This window comes from Lipophrys pholis (genome assembly GCF_963383615.2).
Source record: "Lipophrys pholis genome assembly, chromosome: 8".
Taxonomy (NCBI): domain Eukaryota; kingdom Metazoa; phylum Chordata; class Actinopteri; order Blenniiformes; family Blenniidae; genus Lipophrys; species Lipophrys pholis.
The window spans coordinates 30,489,654-30,508,903 of NC_137630.1; the positions used below are offsets into that span (position 1 = coordinate 30,489,654).

Consider the following 19,250-nt stretch of genomic DNA (forward strand, 5'->3'; position numbering starts at 1 on the left):
GTGTCAGAGACCAAACAGGGGAAGAACAACAAGACCCTTCAAACTTCTAACACAGAGAAATAAACTCGACATTAACTCCAGGAAATAAACAATCAACCTCACAGACACTTTAAGCACAAATGTAGAAATACATTCGGGACATTAACGGTCGAAGAGTTTTTCATTGTTTCAGTGAATTGATTTAATAAAAAGACCACGTAATTTTCCTTCAGCGGCAAAGTTCAACTCCTTCATCACTTGTGTTTTATATCAATTTCTTCAAACAGTGAAAAAGACCTTTGTGTTTCCAGAGATGTTGGCGAGAACTCGTCCAATATTCAGAGATTCTCAGGATTTTGTCCACCGAGGAGAAAATAATCGTATGATTGTTCTTCAGATCAGGAGTCCGCAGCTCTTCAGCCCTTTCATGTGCAAAACGCAGCTTTTCCAACACGATCGAGTCTTCTGAGGAAAAAAAACAGCTGAAGGAGGCAAAACAGGAAAAACAGTCGGAATGACCAAGAACGGCTAAAAGAGCTAAAACTACAGGAGGAAAAAATAAACAGGTAAAATGACAAAATCAGTCAAAAAAATAAAATTGTTAATATTGTTAAAAAAAAAATTCTAACCACGGCGGAAAGGGGGGGAAGAAAAATAAAAGGAAAAATTGGAGAAAAAAAAGAAAAAGAAAAAAAATGGAAAAAAATTAAAAAATGAAAAAAGCAGGAAAAAAGGGAAAAAGGAAAAAATGAAGAAAAAAATGGAAAGAAAAAAGAAAAAGAATAAAGTAAAAAAAATAGAAGCTCAAACTGAGCGGAGGAAACAGCAGCTCCAGAGTGAAACAGCTCAAACAGTCAAGATGCATAAAACGGATGAAGCAACAATAAAGTTTCCTAAAACGAGCTGCAGAAGAAACAAAAACTAAAACATAGAATATCTGAATTGTAGTATTAAATGTGATGACTGCATTTTTTGTTTTTCTTCACGTCGGATCATGACGACGTTTTGCAGCTTCAAACTCATTTGATCTGGTGGAGAATCTCAAAAACCTCTTGGTCATAGAGCTGGCAGAGCCGGGATGAGATGGTTCGTCTGGACTCCCGTCAGAACCTCAGACTTCTATATTAAACCCTTTTACAGACATTTCAACAAATATATTCTTGCACAACGCAAATTCATGACAACATCAAGCAATGGAGGTTTTCAAACGGCTGCATTCCTGCACGTTTCAACCTTTTGACTTCATCACAGCCGAGAGTGACGATGGGCCGGACCTCCGGTTCCCTGCCCTTCATCACCATCCAGGTTTTACATTCCGTGGAGAGAAGCGCAGCCCACCGTCTGGATTCAGAACTCCACATTTCATTCATTTATTCAATCGACACTCGAGTTGGATTTTTGCATCAAACAACCAAGTTCTCAATGTTTCCTCTGCTCCAACGCGTCTGAATCGATCATCACGGTCGGAGTTAGTTCACATTGAAACGGCCTTCGAGGACGAGAAGTGCCCGCCCCTGAAGATGAATCTTTTCATTCTTTTTTTTTTTTTAAACCGAGCCAAAGGCCACGCTCACACACAGCAGAGTATTTACAAAAATGGACATTTCCCCACCTCTATGCTTAGAAAAAAAAAACATTGTTCACACTGGATCGCTTTAAAAAAAAACTAAAAACATTCATTCCACAAGCCTGCATTAAAAACCAGGTTAAACGCTGCTATGAGCTCGCCGGACCTCTAGGGGGCAGTGTAACCAGAAGCACAACTCTTCCACATGATAGTGTTTGTAAATGCAAACAAGCCAAAAGCGTCAAACAGCATCCATCATCTTTAACTGTAAACACAAGTCGATGGCAAATGACGCTTCTGTGGCATCCGGTCACATTAAGCTCCGCCCCCTCCTAAAAACCCCAAATGATTTCCAAACTGTTGCCGTTACAGAGAAAGTCCCAACTTTATGAGTGAATCCTTAAATAATCAGAACGAAATCAGAAAGAACCATTTCTGCCTTAATTAATAGAATTCAAACTTTTTTTTTTTTTTAATATAAATAGAATGATCTTTTTTTATTTGTGCCTCATGGGAAAAAACAACAACTTTAAATAACAAACATCTTTTGCCCCATTTCCAGCTCATTAGACCATTTTTGTTTTTAAACATCAAATGTGTGTACATTAAAAAGAACCAACATCGGGACGCCAGTTTGGCGCCGAGATCAACTCGTGTTTTAGTTCACGTCCGTCTGCGTTGAATCAAGGCGACGTCTGAACCTGAAGCGGCGGCGGCGGACCGGAGCGGCGAGGTAGTCTGCCAGGGAGAGAGGAGAGTCAACAACCAGCGAGAAACCAGTGATACGGTTGTTTAAATCAGCGAGTCAGACTCTTTCCTCAGGGATTCGTTTGGCGCTTTCCCACCGTCTCAGAGCCGCGGTGTTTTGGATTAACTGGTTTCCCTGTTAACTGGTGACCGGCTTCCTCCAGCGTCTCTTTTCTTCACAGCAGATTTTAAAAAACCCGACCAAAAATCCCTCACTTAACGACATTTCCATTAACTTTTAAAGCATTGTAGCGTTTGTCTTATTTTAACGTCAGCTGGTAGCAGAAGTCACCAGTTAACAGGGACACCAGTTAAACCGAAACACCAGAAAGTGAAGCACGATCATGACAATCCACATTTTGTAATATTTAGAAACACATAAAAGTATATACTATTTAATTTATTATTTGAGCTGATATCTGATGCACGTTTCCTCCACATCATATCGGGGGGGATACTTGTGCTCCGATGACTCCGCCCACGCCACGGTGGAACTACATCGTAATGGAAAGCGACCGAGGCCGAGTCAATGGTAAACCTCGGTGTGACCCTCTACAGGAAGTGTTCCTTTCTTTACTGAAGCTTCTGGTTTGTCCACGTTCCGACCCCCCCACCCCCCCGTTGGAACCCAGACTCACTTTGAACACGGAACCCCGTCGAGGCTTCATGTCCACTTCTGGTACAAGTAGAATCCGCTGAAGACCAAGTTGGTCGTGAGGCTGAGGAGGAGGAGCCCCGGCCAGAAGAGACGCGTCGCCAAACCTGGAGGATGAAAACACGTCAAGATCTCAGGAGTTTCACATTTACACAACTATTTATTATTTATTTACTATTTTTCTTGTTAATTTATATATATATTTTTGTCTAAATATAAACAGAAATAAACGCTGGAGTATAGAAATACTCTTTGTTGAGGTGTAGAGGTGATTGAAGGAAAGAAGCTTAGGCCCCTTTTCAGATATGTTGTGTGTATATATGCATACATATATACACACACACACACACACAATATACATATATACACACACACACACATATAATATACATACATACATACATATACATACACACATATATATATACACACACATAATATACATACATACATATATACACACACATATAATATACATACATACATATACATACACACACATATATATACATACATACACACACGTGTAATATGTATGTATACACATATACACACACACGTGTGTGTATATACATATATACATACACACACATATATGCACACACACATATATACATACAAACATATATACATGCATATATACACACATAAATACATACACATATACAAACATAGAAACATATATAAACATACATACAGTTTAGTGGAGATACTATTTGGTGAGCTCAGTGAGTCGTTGCATCTCCAATAAATAATAAATTCCTAGATTCTCCACCGTTTGAGTTCTGGGAGACGTAGAACTCGTCACATAGATAAACTTTATTTTAGTCCGTAGGATAGAAATACAAAGTTTTTATTATGAGAAAATGTACAACGAATCTGTAGAGCTGCTCTCACACTGCAAATGAACAAATATAACTAATCAAAACAGTGTGATATTAAAATAATAATAAAAATAGTGCAACAATAAAAATAAATAGTGCAATATAATAGATTGGTTTTGGACGTTTGAGTGAATCAATAAACGAGTGACGGCTTTTTTCCCTCCGTTTCCCCAAAATCATTGGATTTCGTCAAGATTTTACTCTTTTTTAAAGAATCAGAATAGTCTGTTAAAAACAATAAAACTGAGTGTCGCCTGCTTGTGCCACATGAATAATACGTGCCACAGTAGAAATATATAAAAAGGACTAAAGGAGAATAAATTGCTTAAAAAAAAAAAAAAGAAAAACACAGAACAGTCAGTTGTTGTGCTGCAGGTGTATTAATCCAAATAAAACTATCAGATGTCACTTTAATCTCAACTGGAGCTTCTCATTTGTTTCATTCAAAATGTTAAAGTTCATTTTCTAACAGTTAAAGTAAACCTGCTGGTGTTTGTGCTGCCACAGCGCCCCCTGCTGGGACAGATCACACACACACACTTGTTCAGATTAAATACGGGCTGTATGGAGGCGGGAGATGCTCGCCACAGACGTTAATGATTCTTTATGGCTGAAGCAACACGTGGATTCCGTCAGTTTGCAGTAAGACGCTGCAGCGAAGTTTCATGTCAAACAATCAGGTGACTCGAGTTTTTGTGAAGCGAATTCCAGTATTTATGATTCAATAAGGAACATTTAGTTTGTTTAGCTTCAACATAGTTTCTATGCTTCTGAGAGTCGCCATGAAGCTTTGAGACAGAATTAATATTACATTTTATTATACAAATTTATTCATTTTGATTAAATAAAATCAAAACTCTCTAATACTTTTAGTTTTTTTTTAAAAGTAGGAAAAAAACTGAAAAAAATTATAAATCAAACTGTTTGTGAGAAAATCGGGACATTTTATTTTGGGGCCATATCGCCCAGCTCTACGCCCACCAAAAGGTAATCCCATTACTTTTGCACCATCCGGTTGAAATCACAAGTCAGATCATAGGTGGTGTGTCGCGCTGCATTATGTAAAAATATGTAATAAATAACGACGTACTGATACCTCGTCTTTCCAAAATGTACAAGTACTTGCATTTGAGTACTCACCGATACCGAGTACTTAGGCCAATACACGCTTTCACTTATTTCTTTCTACAGATGTTATTTGAACAACATTGCGACCTCGTGAGGTACTGACACTCAACATTTGTTCTCTCATGACACAAATACTGTAAGAAAACTTTTCATTAAAACTTTGTCAGAAGCTGCAGGTTTTCCTCACGTTGGACCAGAATTCTCGCTCATTTAAATGAAAACTGGCCGGAACCAAGTCTTTTTACTCACATTGAGAGAATTCAGACTAGTTGGAAAAACTGGACGAGACGGAAAGTCGGTAGGATTCTGTGCACATGGTCACAAACTGCAAAACCGTGCCGGTGCAAAGCATTCTGGGATTGATCCACACGGGTCACACCTTGAGCATGTATACCGGCCCAGCAGGCCGACTGCAAACGGGACGATCCGGTCAGAGGATTGAGATTGATAAAAAAAAGTGACCTAAAAATTTCCTTCATGCTAAAATTGTGATTAATCATTTGGTTTTGTGAAACAAATGTTTTAATGAAGTATCCTCCGCATCACAACACAAACAGTTATTATGACACTAGAATAGAAATTATGAATAAACTATGATAGATGTTATTATTATTAACTATGAGTAGAATACTTGAATTCCCCCTCTGGGATTAATAAAGTCATTTATTCTATTTGACTGGTCGTATTTCGCCGTACGCGTCGCCTGATGTCGGTGTCCTGAACCTGCACCGTCACCAGACTCACCTTTAGAAGGAGCGGCGCCCTCCAGACCGGGCGTCGTCGTGCCGACCAGACCTGCCGACGAGTCTGAGGAGTTGGTTTGCTTCTCCGTCTCTCCCAACACGCTGCCGTCGCCCAAATAACTCAGACCTGCGCAGCAAAGAGGGAAAACAAAAAAAATCATGAAGCCAAAAGGTTTTTCTGTCTCTGCAGCTTCACTGTGAGCAGCAGCAGCTTCAAAAGGAGTTACATCGCCATCTAGTGGCGGCATGAAGAATTACACGGCTGTCAGTTCATTCTAAGACAAGGGGGGGGGGGGACTTGCCATCGTGGTAGTGGAACGCCGACGTGTCAGGCGACACGCTGCCGCCGTACACGGACGAGGACGGCTCGGCGTGGAAGTGCATTGGCGACAGCGGCCTGGAGGCGCACAGCGGACTCGACTCCGTGGAGAACAGTCTCAGCTTCTGTCCGCCGAGGTGGAACCGAGCCGGGCAGATGAGGGGGCGTCGGCGGTCGGAACCGGAGCTGGACGCCACCGAGCCGGTCACCAGGGAGGGCGGCGAGGCGCTCGGCGAGGACGGGCGGCTGCCGGACTTCAGCGACAGGTAGTCTGCGAGTGAGAGAAAGTCCGGTGAATTGTTGGGGCGAGTTCGGACCGAGATCAGAGAATCAGGAGCGTCGATACCTGAAGATCCAGAGTCTTTGTACAGCGACGCCGGTCTGGTTCCACTGAACAAATAACCAGAATCTGAAAAGAAATAATGGAACCTTCTTCAGTTCAGTGACTCAAAATCAAAGATTCTCGATTCTAGTAGGATCCAGTGCTTTCTGGTGTTTCAGATCAAGTGGTTCCCCAGTTAACTGGTGACCCTTTAGGGTCCCTTGTTCCTGCTAATACCACGCTAAGAACCCGACAGAAAACCGCCGCTTAGCAGAATATCAACATCATTTCAATCTATAATAGATGTAAAAAAAAACATCTGTCCTTGGACCATCCGGCACATTTCACCAGATGTTCCTCCCGTTTGAAAAATATTCGTCAGGATCATTAGATGAGAAGCAGAAACCTTCAGGATTGTATTAATAATTAAAATATTAAAAACAAATGAGTTGTACCGTCTTCTAGAATAAAATTTTAAATCATTTTAACAACCAGACTTCTTATCTTAATTCGCTGTTTGTCACACATCACCCATCAGAGCACGTCATTCTCAGAGTACTGCTTCCTGGAAGCTCCCAGGATTTTCTTAAAGGACTCGTTCGCACGACTTTTCAAATTAAAATGCATTGGGGTTTTTTCAGAAGGGTTTTTGCGTTTCACTGGCAAACTGACCGCTAAATGTAACAGGTGGGTTTCTGATATCATCTTCAATTGTTCACAACAACACAGGAGACCCATCAAACATCCTGTTTTTAGGGGTACGCCCCCTTGTGGGCGATTGTGGTTTGACCAAATGAAAAAAATTAAATAAAACTCAGCCACTTTTTCAAACTCCAGATTTTCAGGCAAGTTTCAACTGAGGTCCAAATAAGATGTTTAGATGGCCGGCCAATCCATTTGAGTATCCACGGACACCACCGGTGTTTCAGATTAACTGGTTTCCCTGTTAACTGGTGAACAGCTTCCTCGAGCAGATGTCAAAAAAAAAAAAAAAAAAAAAAAAAAACCACACCAAAAAAATATGCATAACTGCATTCCCATTAAACATGCAGGACCTGGGATGAAGTTAAAGTATCGTACGGTTTGTCTTATTTTAACATCGGCTGGTGGCGGAAGTCACTAGTTAACAGGGGCACCAGTGAAACCGAAACACCGGACAGGGAAGCACGATCACAACGATCCACATTTTGTAAGATTATCAATATATAAAAATATATACCATTTATTATTTGAGCTGATATTTAATGCACGCTCGCTACGCATCACATAGGGGTGATTACTTGTGTGACGGGGGAAAAGCTCAGATGACTCCGCCCACGCCGTGGTGGGACTACATCGCGATGGAGAACAAACCAAACTGAGGCGAGTCGGTACTCGTGGGAACGCGCCATAACTTGTGTGCGTTACCTGTCCTGGAGAGCGCCGGCGTCCTGCCGAAGCTGAGGACGCTGCTGAAGCGTCGGGACAGCACGGACGGCGAGGCCTTGTGCTCCCAGTGGTTCTGCTGCTGCTGGAGGAGCTTGGCCAGGTTGGGCGGCGGCGTGGGGACGAAAACGGCGGCCGCGGAGCCGGTGGCCAGGTATCTGCAACACAAAGGCAAGGCGATGGTCTACGACCTGGAAACGGAACCGACAGTGACCGAGAAGCTCCTCGTGTCGATGTAGTGTAACACACACACACACACACACACACACACACACACACACACACACACACACACACACACACACACACACACACACACACACACACACACACACACACACACACACACACACACACACACACACACACACACACACACACACACACACACACACACACACACACACACACACACACACACACACACACACACACACACACACACACACACACACACACACACACACACACACACACACACACACACGCACACACACGCGCGCTGAGCAGCAGGAAAGTGGACAGACACATTCAAAAGGACACAAACAAGGAAAAAAAAAAAAAAAAAAAGCTTTTCCTTTCACGGGCTGTTTATTGCATTTTAAGTACAATGTGAGACGGCGAGTCTGATACACAAAAACACACACAGCAACACATCGGAGAGGATTGAACTCTAAACCTCACGGGTCCGTTCACACGACAACGTTTAAGTGAAAACGCTAAACTTCTGTTGAGTTTTGAGACACTTGGGACTTTAAATAAAGCTCAATGAGCCATAACTGGACACAAATAGTTAAACAAACACAAACGGCTGTTTCAACCTCACCTCAGTTTGCAAGTCGCACGTCTATTTATTGTGAAGAGCTCCCACACGTTGGATGATTACTTTTCCTCTACTGACGTTTCTCTGTTCTCCCTTTCGCCTCCGCCATCCTGCTGAAACGGTTAACGGCGAAAAAACAAGGCCAACTATTGGCTGTTACAGCCACAGGCGGCTCATTACTGCCACCCTGTGGTCGCGGCTGGAACGGACTGGTTGAATATAAAAATAAGATAAAAAATAGGAGATAAAAAATAAATAAATTAACCGCTTACTTTCCTGAAACGCTGCTGGTGCACGTGCACACGGCGGCTACGTCATTTAAAACAAAATAGATAAAAAATTTAAACGTGAAACTTTTGTGAAACAAAAATGCGACGTTCTCACTGGAACTGTTGTCGTGTCAGCGGCGCCTCAGCGTTCCGCTCCGAACACTCCTCCGACATTTCACACGTCCGCTCCACACTGGGCATCCACGGCAACACAAACATCAACAAACACCACGGTTACATCGTCGTGGTTACAAAACAGTCAGTCAGCGGCAGGAGTTCATATTCAGTCAATGTACCATAGTGAACAGCTTATCAGGGAGCAACAGCAAGACTTAAATATCTTTATATATATATAAATAACAAATGTGAGAGAATAAGAAACATGCAAACCATAAAACCTTCATCAGCTGAATTCACACTCAGACTTTAGTTAACCTGGAACAGATAAAAGCCGCATCTTCTTTGATTTTAATGTTCTCACCATTTACATTCTTTTCTTCCTATAAAATGAGACGTAACCAGCGTTTATTTGTCACGGCATTCAAAGGGTTTTCCTTTAGGGAGGATTCAGCTTTTAGAGGAAGTTTCATTTTAGCTTTAAAAAAAAAAATTATAAAATCGCACGTGAGGATATAATACTTCAAACACCGAAAAAATACCGTGATTAAAATACCTTTGTTACTTTCTAAATGTGCTCAAGATCTATAAATGTAAAAACTGCATCCTAAACCACGAGTTACAGATTTAAAATAATAAAAAATAATCTGTGTCTTTTATGTTTCGACACTAAAAAAAACACTTCATCCACAAAAAAAACGTATTTTTCCTTCGACGTTTTAAAATTCACAGCATTTAAAGCTTTAACAAGTTTAAAGTTCAGCACGATACATGATATAAACCCACGGTAACAAAACGCTTCGGCTTTTCAAACAGCCGTCACATGACCCCCCCCCCCCCCCCCCCCACAACGGCGCATCACGGCCGTAGCACACAGTTCTTCTGCACATGCTCAGTATGGACGTTGTTTTCAAAACTCTGCCGTGTAAACGCAAAACCTCTCCGATGCGTTTTCACCTGGAGCGTGGCGGTGGCGTGAACGGGGCCCGGCGAACCGGCGCGTCGCACATTTACAGTAGATTAATGAGATTACAGGGTAATTAACGATTAAACGTGAGCTGCAGGTAGTGATCACTTATCATTCTGTACGTTTACATTTAGCACACAAGCTCAACACTGAGGCGCCGCGTCCATGCGGCCCAGACGGACGCCGGACCGCCACGGCCTCAACGCCACGGGACCCGTCCTGGACCGCGACACAACGTCTCTTATAGCGCAGCCATTAAAATGTCGACTTGCATTACAGCTCAACAAATAAAGAAACTACTGCCGAGGATCAACACACAGAAAACCTCCCGTCAACGCGGGAGAAGCCAGAGAAGCCGATCCTCCAGTGAGGTTAAACTCGGAGACGGTGTGATCACCATCGTTTATCAAGAAGTCATGGGTTAGTTTTCTCATCAATACAAAGTCCAGTAACAAATGTAAAAAAAAAAAACTTGCAGCTCGTTTTGACCAGCCTGACGCCGGAACCCTGCCAGAGTCCTGACGGGTTTACAGGTTCGTGCTTCGTCTTCAGTTTAATTCATCAGTGCAGTTTGGAACATTAACGCACAAAGAGACAGGAGAGAGGAGGAGAGTTCGCAATTCCAACGTTAAAAGTCATGAAGGTTTGAAATGCGACGCTTGTTTTGATTGTTAAAAGGTCTCGTCAGTCACACGTCTGGTGAATTAAAGTCATCCAGTTAAACGCGATATCAACGATGCTACTTTTCCACAAATAAAGATTCGGTACGATTAGCGGAGCTAAAAACTCGTTTGTGTTGACGATTGTTCAAAGACGTTATCGGTGTAACGTACTAAAGTAAACCGTTCAGTAGTTCATTACATTCTCAAGGCCTCGTTCACACGACAACGCTTTCAAGTGAAAACGGAAAACTTCAGTAGTGTTTTGGGCGTCTGGTTCCACGACAGCGAGGCTCAGAGGCACTGAAAACGCAACTTTTAGAAATCACTCAGACTCAGTCTCCATGGAAACGGATTCAAACTCCTTTAGAAATGTTCCATCACCATGGAAACGGGTTAAAACGCAATGTTCTGAAACCGCTCCGCTTCTACATGCTAACTGCAGCGTTTTCAGCATTCCTGCCGTTTCCATGGAAACCAACATCGTGCAAACGCGGGAGGAAAACACACACAAAAAAACACGATGCGTTTTCACTTGAGACGTCGCGGAATCGGGGCTTTAACCGTGACCTGGAAAAAAGAATCCAGGCCTAAGTTTGGGAACTTTCCCGTCGATTAAACAAGTCGTCACAGATCTGATCCCTCTGATCATGTGATCAGGAGATTCTGAAGCTCCAGAAAAAGAGTGAAAATGAAAGCGGTCGTCTGGTTGAAGCGTGCGGTGGTGATGAACACGGCTCTGTACCATCGCTCCTCTCAGACACAGCGTGAAACTTTACCGCTCAGACTCTGACCTTTGATATCTGATTCTCCGCTGACTGGTGGGCTTGCGAGTCGCGGCGGCGGCGGCACAGCCGACCGCGCAGCAGAGGCAGGCGGCGACCAGCTTCGCCGTGTCCAGCCCGTTCGTTCCGGTAGGCAGGACGCCGTCGGCCAGGTGGAGGCACAGGACCAGGAACCAGAGGACGGAGGAGACGGCGTCGATCCGCCGCAGCCTGGAAGAGAAGCCGTTCGAATGAGACGAGGAAAAGATGGAACCTTTGAATCGAGGACAGGGCGGATGTTTACCTGGCGGCCCCGGCCAGGAAGATGGCCGTGAGACAAGTCAGTAGGCCGACGGAGACGACGGCCAGCTGGTGGTCGCGGCCGTGCCGCCACGCCAGCCGGCTGTAGTCTTTGGCTGCGTCGGGGAGCAGCTGCAGCAGATCCTGCCACACGGGCAGGAAGCCGCCGCCGCCGCCGGTGGATTCATTCTGGGGCTTCGGGGGAACAACCCCCCCACTCAGCGTCTGAGGGCCGCCAGGCGCCGCCGGCTGCTCCGGAAAGTCAAGACACAACATGGCGACGAGGAAAGCACAGATGAGGAAAGCGAGGAGCCGCAGCAGGACGACGCTCAGCGGGGAGGACGCCGGGTGGGAGCTCTGCAGGCGACACGAGGAATCGTCACCACAAACACTGGTGTACAACACAACATCACTAAAACAGAAATGACGACAGCAGGAGATTAACTCACTGCAAGTTAACAATAAAACACACAGAAAACAAGAGGAAGGACCACAGATGGATCCTGAGGATGAGACGTCTGATGAGAAACTAAAAGAAAATCTTAAAATATTGCCGATTCAGGCGGCGGAATGCTAAGGAACCACTGCGGCGTTGCACTTTGCACCGACCTTCGCCGCCGCGCTAGAATCCCGTGAGCGTCGCAGCTGGTGGTCGAGCAGCACGGTGCGAAGCTGGCGGTTTTGGTATTTGATGTAATACTCCACGGCCGTCTGACACGGCCGGCACAACTTGTAGGTCTGCTCCAGGTGATGCTTGTACACGTCGATCTCCTCGTCGTAGCTCTCCTTCAACACAAACAAACAAACATTTAGCGTCGTGGCGACACGCGCCGATACGGCGAGCCAGGACCCAGACTCACGTCCTCCCTGGGGGTGTACGACGCCAGCTGCTTGATCTTTAACGACTGGTTGTTGTTGCACTTCTTGCAGAGCAGCATCTGACAGTTGACGTATTGTAGAACTTTTGGAGTCTGAGACGAGGGAAGGTGTCCAGACACTCCGTGGTTCAGGTCTTCCATGTACTGGGCTGGGATGGGTTTGTTGTAATCTCCATTCTGAAAAGGAAAAGGAATCAATTAAACCAGTTTTATTGAGGGATTCAAATTCATCAAATACTCATTCTGGATAAAACAAATGGCAGTGCGCCAGGCTGAAAAGAAAGATGAATTCGTCAAAAATAAACAAAGAATGTACCAGGAGAGGTGCGTAGAATAAGGCTTCATAGAAGCAAAAAACAAAATCAAAGCTCGATGCATCTTTTGTGGTGGAAAACTGGAGGGAAAAAAATTTCATCTCTTAAAATCAAGAAGACTTCACGAAGCTCCACCAAGTTGGGAATCACTGGATTAAAAGAAAAACTTAAAAAAAACAACAACAAAACATAAAACCTGGATTGTTTCAGTTCTTTATCTGCTTCCTAATCTCACCACAGCGTCGTGATGGGGGCTCCAAACAAATCCCAGTCCCAATCAGAGCAGCAGGAAGAGGCCTAAAACATGCAGGACCTGGGATGAACAATTTATACAAACGGGAGAAAATGACTCCACAACTCGCCTCCTGGAAGCCGTTGTACTGGTCACAGTTGGGGCAGTCCCAGCAGTTCCTGTTCCCGTAGGGCACCACTGTGTTCTCGTTACAGAACCAGCAGTTCACGCTGGCATGGGTCGGCTTTTTCCTGCAGGTAGAACGAGAAAGGTTTAAAGATATTTCATCTCAGACGTTCGCCACTGATCAGCTTAAAGTCTCAATCTTGACATGATTACTTGTGTGCAGCAGAAGAAAACACTTTTTTTTTTTTATGAGCTTTCACTGATTTATCTCCAGTGCATGAAGCTGCAGCTCATCCAGATTCGTTGTATTGGTGCCTGAACAGACTATATACAAATAATTACAACATGGGAGTTAATTATTCAAGTAAATGCAGAGAAATTTGAATCAAATGTGATTTTTTGACATGATTACAAGCCATAGTTGAGAATAAATACTTTTTCTTAGGCGGATCTGATAAAATCTGTGTGTGTGTGTGTGTGTGTGTGTGTGTGTGTGTGTGTGTGTGTGTGTGTGTGTGTGTGTGTGTGTGTGTGTGTGTGTGTGTGTGTGTGTGTGATAAAATGCACTCAGCTGTTTGCAGGTGTCCAGTAGCATCTGAGCTGCAGTTACATTAAAAGCACCCAATAAAACCAATCCGAGCAATGCCACGCACAACTACTTAAAGAACCAAGGTACCAAACTCGACAATAAAAGATCCACCGAGACTTTAAAGTTGCAGCTTTTGTTGAGCGCATCCAATGCTAACCGCTAACATGTGCTAACAGCGGGCTAACGCCACAAGCTAACTCTCACCTGGAGGCGAGCTTATAAATCACCGCCCCGCCGGCCACGAGCGCAGTGGCTCCGACTCCGCTGTACACGAGCCGAGGATAAGCGAGCAGCAGCTCGTTAAAAGTTTCCATTTTCCCAGAGATTTTTCCACCGTCTGTGAGAATCCCCGAGCAGCGGCGGCGCGGCGTGCAGCGGTCTACCAGGCCACGCCCATCAAACGAACGGAAGTGCATCATCACCCGGCCGCGTTCCAATATGCGCCTTCTTTTTTTCTTCTTCTTTCTCCTCACCTTTATGTTAATAAACTGATTTATTTCGCCATTATTCATATATCATATCTCATTATATTATTGAAAAAGGTAGTCATTGACATTTATGTAGTAATTTATCATCTTATAGTCCCGTAAACTTTTTCATATGACAGTGTTGGAATGCGGCCCCTCCCGTCCCATCGCCCTTTTCCCGGGAAAAGTTTAGCTGTAGCGTTTAATGACTTTAAAAGTCATGATAAATATTATACTTTTAAATAAATGTATGGTTATCATCATAGTTGATTGTACGATACTATTAAAAGAAAAAATTGTAGCTCGTATGTAATGGATATTGGTGTTTGAGGCTCCATAAAATATCTCACTTTGGAAAATAAAATTTATGTTGATTCTTTAGTGTCCTGAGATTAATTTAACAGCGCCAAACAATTAGATGACTCTCTTTAAGAAGTATTTCAATCTAACATATGTAGCTACACCAATGTTCAATCCATATTAGTGTTAGTTATGATGATAACAATAAGAACAAGGCCAGTTGCAAAAATAACATTTTATTACAACAAACATGATAAAAAAAATATCTTTCAGTGCTTTCATTTAAGTGGAACAGAGCAGCCATGAATTGGACAAAACCATAAAAAATAAATAACAAATGTAGAGGCCAAAAAAAACACAAGAACTGTAGAAAAATTAAAGTTTGTAAGTTGATTTCAATATAAAAAAGGGCTTCGACATAAATCTAAACATGAACCAACATCATGTCTTTGTTAATAAGAACATTAGAAGGTAGAAAATATTTGTCTTCATAACAGTTTTAGAAAAAAGAACAGAAACAACTTAGAACAACTTCTGAAATATCTTCTGAACAGCTACAGTGAACAATGCTTTTCCTGTGTGTGTGTGTGTGTGTGTGTGTGTGTGTGTGTGTGTGTGTGTGTGTGTGTGTGTGTGTGTGTGTGTGTGTGTGTTCACTGTTCATACAGAAGCCTCCCCGGGGCCTCCGGGTGTCTCTCGGTGTGTGTGACCGGTTGGTAGTTGAAGGCCAGGGACACGGTTCCTCCCTCCGGGCTCAGCGGCTGGCTCACCCCGCCGTACGGACACCCGTTGTGGGGCACCAGCACCGGCGGGTGTCGGTGGTAGGCGGCGTAGGGCGGGTGGTGGAAGGGCGCGGGGCGGCAGTACGAGGCCACCGGTCCCACGGGGGAAACGCCGTGGGGCTGTGCGCTGAGGGCCGGGGGATGTCCGGTCAGGGCTCCCGGGTGTCCGGTCAGGGCTGCGGTGAACCCCCCCGGCTGGTGCAGCCCCCAGGAGCCGCTGACATACGGCTGCAGGTACACCGGGTCCGGGTACTCCAGGTACGGGCCGCCCGCGGGTTTCCACGGTCTCCTCACGCGCCTCCTCCGCCGGTAGTTCCCCTGCTCGAACATGTCCTGGAACGCGGGGTCGAGCGTCCAGTAGTGACCCTTCCGCTCGCCGCCGCTCTCCCGGGGCATCTTGACGAAGCACTCGTTGAGGGACAGGTTGTGGCGGATGCTGTTCTGCCAGCCCTTCTTGTTCCGCTCGTAAAACGGGAACCGGGAGACGATGTAGTCGTAGATCCCGCTGAGGGTCTGCCTCCTCTCCCTGCTGTCCTTGATGGCCATGGCGATCAGAGCCACGTACGAGTACGGCGGCTTCACGGCGGCTCCTCCGGGCTCCTTCGCTGCAGGAGGCGGGTCGGAGCTGATGTCCATGAGCTGCGCGCCCTGCTCGGCCTTCTCCTCCTCATCCATCGCGGCTTTGTGGCGGGTCGTGCGGGGGAAGCGGCGGCTCTGCGCCTCCTCCAGGTGCGCGCAGGGCGCACGGCGCACGGCGCACTGGGCACTCCTCCCACAGGTGCGGAGCGCAGATGGCTCGGCCCGCTTTCATCTCGCCGGGTTTCTCACGCCGTTGGTGGGAAAAGCGTCCAGGAAGAAGCAGGAATCTGCGTGAAGCGGCTCCGTCAAAGAGCAGAAGCTTCTTCATGTGTTGGATGAGAGAGTTTGGAAAAGTTTTGAGACGCAGCAGCACAGATCACATGATTCCATAAAAAAAATACAAACCGCAGAGACACACACACTCACACACACACACCCTCTACTCTACATTACATTTTCATATAATGGTATATAATTAACAGATAACCTGGTTAGTCCCAACAAGTCTAAGGAGAATCTGGAGTCATGACACTCTGGAGGAAACATGGTTCTTATTGTTCATCTACTGGGGAATCTCTCACTGCATCAGATGGCTAATAGTCCGTGTCAATATGTAATTATGAATGTAAGCCTATGAAAATCACTAGTGGGGTTCCTCAAGGCTCGATCCTTGGGCCTCTTATATTTATCATCTACACCGGGAGTCATACTGATTGTAGTTCAGTTGCCACATGCAGCCCAATGTTAAGTGGGTTGAAACGATTAAAAAATAAAAATAAAGTGCCATAATAACCTTTAAAATTAGAATTTAAAGGTTTTCTTTGTTGTGGAACAGAATATAATGAAAATATCTACACTTCCACAAAAAAGGAAACTACTACAATCTCAACATGAAGCCAATTTAAATAAAACCTTGTGGTACAAAATACAGTGAAACGTCAACAAAGAAAACTTGCATTATGGGTGTTTTTACAAACTGGCCCAGGCAGAATGTCTTTGAGACTAATGTTAGTTTGAGAGCAACGACCTCAGGGTCTCAGGGATTGTGTCTGCTCCTCCGAATAAACCTGTTTTTTTTTTAAAAAGAGTGTTTTCTTTGACATTTTTACCATTTTCTTGGTGGTTTGGTCGGATTGGAGCCTCTTGCAGGCTTGTTTTGGTCCACGAGCTTAATGTCTGACACCCCTGATCCACACACTCTCTCTGGCTCAGATCACGGAACATTCCAACATGTCCGGTCAGAACTCTGCAGAATGACTATAATGAAGTGCATAAGTAACAATATGGACTCCAACACGCGTCTATTTGTACTGATGTTCGGGCTTCGCAGTGGCGCTCGGGGCTTTCCAGCCCTCAGAGAAGCACGAGCTCGTGCAGGTATCAGCGCCCGGCGAACCACCCACATCCAGCCAGGCGTGAACAGCAGCAGGCCTGTCTGTCCGCTGAGGACAGTAGATAATGATCACCTGCTCTCGGCAGACAGTCTGTCTCCCCGAAACGGATCTCGAAAGGCGAGCGACCGCTGGAAAAACAAGTTCCACTCTGGAAAGGATTAGAAATGGCGAGTTGTTATCACTGTCAGACTGTGAGACGGGTTTGTGTACCGGAAAGTGAAGGCCGGAGACGTCAAACACATTTTAGTTCAGGGATTGATCGTGAGTAAAATAGAGTCATAATGACCTTAAATTGAAACTTTGACGATTTGTTTATTGGTGGTTGAGTATATGTGATTAAAATGTCTATATTTTCACAAATTGCTACTGACAATTACTACAATTTTGACAAAAGTCAATTTTAATAAAAAAATTCTCGAGCAAAATACAGTGAAATGCCCCCCCGATCCGATTTTTCAGAATTGAGTATCGGCCGATACCGATACTTTCCCGATCCGATACTCACATTGCTATTGCAAATATACTCAATAGTCTATTTTTGGAGCAACTAAGATGTCTGAAGCTAAAAGCACTATTGGCAGAAGCTTTGTTTACCTAGAAATTATTGTAAAACTCACTTATTGAATCAAAATTCTTCTCTTTCTCTTTAGTTGTTGTTGTAAACTGAGGAACATCCACACGACGAAAAAACGATCTTTGTCCTCCCTGGCCTTCTCCCAAAAAACGTCCGTCCACACCTCACTATGAGCTCAACACGAGGCTTCAGGGCGTGTAGTACACATGCCAGGCCTTTAGGGGCGCTGTGACTCACCAAACACAATAAAAAAATCAGACAGACAGACCACATAGAAATTTAGAAGTAGGATTCTGCACATAAACACACAAACCACTCTATATAACTCTAGTTTTATAGGTCTATGGCCCCGCTCCGCCTGCTTCTAGCTTCCGCAGCTCTACCGGAGCTTCTAGTCCCTGATTGTTCTGGTTATTAGGTGACGTTACGGACCGAGTTTTTTTTTTTTTTTTTAGATTGGCTGGATTTGCCGATCCCCGATCACTCACAAATCACCAATATCGGCATCCCTAATTATTAATATTATATAATATAATAAGAATGTTATTGTACTGAAGACAGTAACACCTGCAGCTCTCGACCCGCCGAAAAAGCTCATGATGCCAGTTTTAAGGTGTTTTTCTGTGGCAGTGTTACAGCGCCACCTATCAGCCTGGCATGTGTACTACACTGTTTTAAGTCGTTTTCAGGGTGCCGTGTGGACGGGAAACTTTTTAAGAACGACGGGGGAGAAAGTGAGTTTTAGCTCGTGTGGACGGAGGTTTACTGAATAACTGAGTATGTTGGTGTGGAGTGTTGATGCTCTGTTAAGGTCACAATAGACGTCCAGCGACCTGGACGGTAAAACGGTAAAACGTCCAGCGACCTGGACGGTAAAACGGTAAAACGTCCAGCGACCTGGACGGTAAAACGGTAAAACGTCCAGCGACCTGGACGGTAAAACGTCCAGCGACCGGCGGAGTGACGGTTTAAAGGTGAGAATGTTTCTGCAGCTGGACGTCACTCGTCTCACTAACAGACATCGAGGATTCAAACTCAACAGGTTTGCAACACACACACACACACACACACACACACACACACACACACACCAGGTATTCGCGTTATGACGGCGGGGAGTTTCCTGATTGTACCAAGTCAAAGACGCGATGTTTTTTTCTTCTTCTCTTTCCTGACAGCTGGTAACCTGCCAGGAAAATCTGGGATCGCAAAACAAAGTAGAAGTACTCCATCAGAAGTAAAAGTACACCGGCTCACAAACCAATCACATGCATTCTAATGAGAAAGCATTAATTAGACTCCCAGTTTGTTCACTGGTCGACTTTAAAGCACAAGTTTTAAATATAT

At 44.5% G+C, this 19,250-nt stretch overlaps 2 protein-coding genes across 2 annotated transcripts; both read right to left on the reverse strand.

Annotated features, from left to right (window-relative positions):
• Positions 1 to 1,528: 1,528 nt before the first annotated feature.
• tmem201 (transmembrane protein 201) lies at positions 1,529 to 14,207 on the reverse strand. Its single transcript, XM_080468472.1, has 12 exons — positions 14,012 to 14,207; positions 13,223 to 13,343; positions 12,529 to 12,723; positions 12,278 to 12,454; positions 11,673 to 12,025; positions 11,399 to 11,599; positions 7,752 to 7,927; positions 6,369 to 6,431; positions 6,006 to 6,293; positions 5,705 to 5,830; positions 2,932 to 3,055; positions 1,529 to 2,284 (listed from the first exon to the last, which is right to left on the reverse strand). The coding sequence occupies exons 1-11, from the start codon at positions 14,119 to 14,121 to the stop codon at positions 2,958 to 2,960; spliced, it is 1,908 nt and encodes a 635-aa protein (XP_080324598.1). The 5' UTR covers positions 14,122 to 14,207; the 3' UTR covers positions 1,529 to 2,284; positions 2,932 to 2,957.
• A 595-nt stretch (positions 14,208 to 14,802) lies between these two features.
• Positions 14,803 to 16,034, reverse strand: foxl2l (forkhead box L2-like). The gene has a single exon (XM_080469740.1). The coding sequence runs from the start codon at positions 16,029 to 16,031 to the stop codon at positions 15,228 to 15,230; it is 804 nt and encodes a 267-aa protein (XP_080325866.1). The 5' UTR covers positions 16,032 to 16,034; the 3' UTR covers positions 14,803 to 15,227.
• Positions 16,035 to 19,250: the final 3,216 nt, after the last annotated feature.

Excerpts from the sequence above, each read along its gene's own strand:
- tmem201 (XM_080468472.1), bottom strand. The coding sequence starts at position 14,121 with ATGGAAACTTTTAACGAGCTGCTGCTCGCTTATCCTCGGCTCGTGTAC. Across the intron at positions 12,724-13,222 it reads AGTACAACGGCTTCCAGGAG|AATGGAGATTACAACAAACC; the intron begins GCGAGTTGTGGA and ends TTTCCTTTTCAG. Across the intron at positions 6,432-7,751 it reads GCCGGCGCTCTCCAGGACAG|ATTCTGGTTATTTGTTCAGT; the intron begins GTAACGCACACA and ends ATTTCTTTTCAG.
- foxl2l (XM_080469740.1), bottom strand. The coding sequence starts at position 16,031 with ATGGATGAGGAGGAGAAGGCCGAGCAGGGCGCGCAGCTCATGGACATC.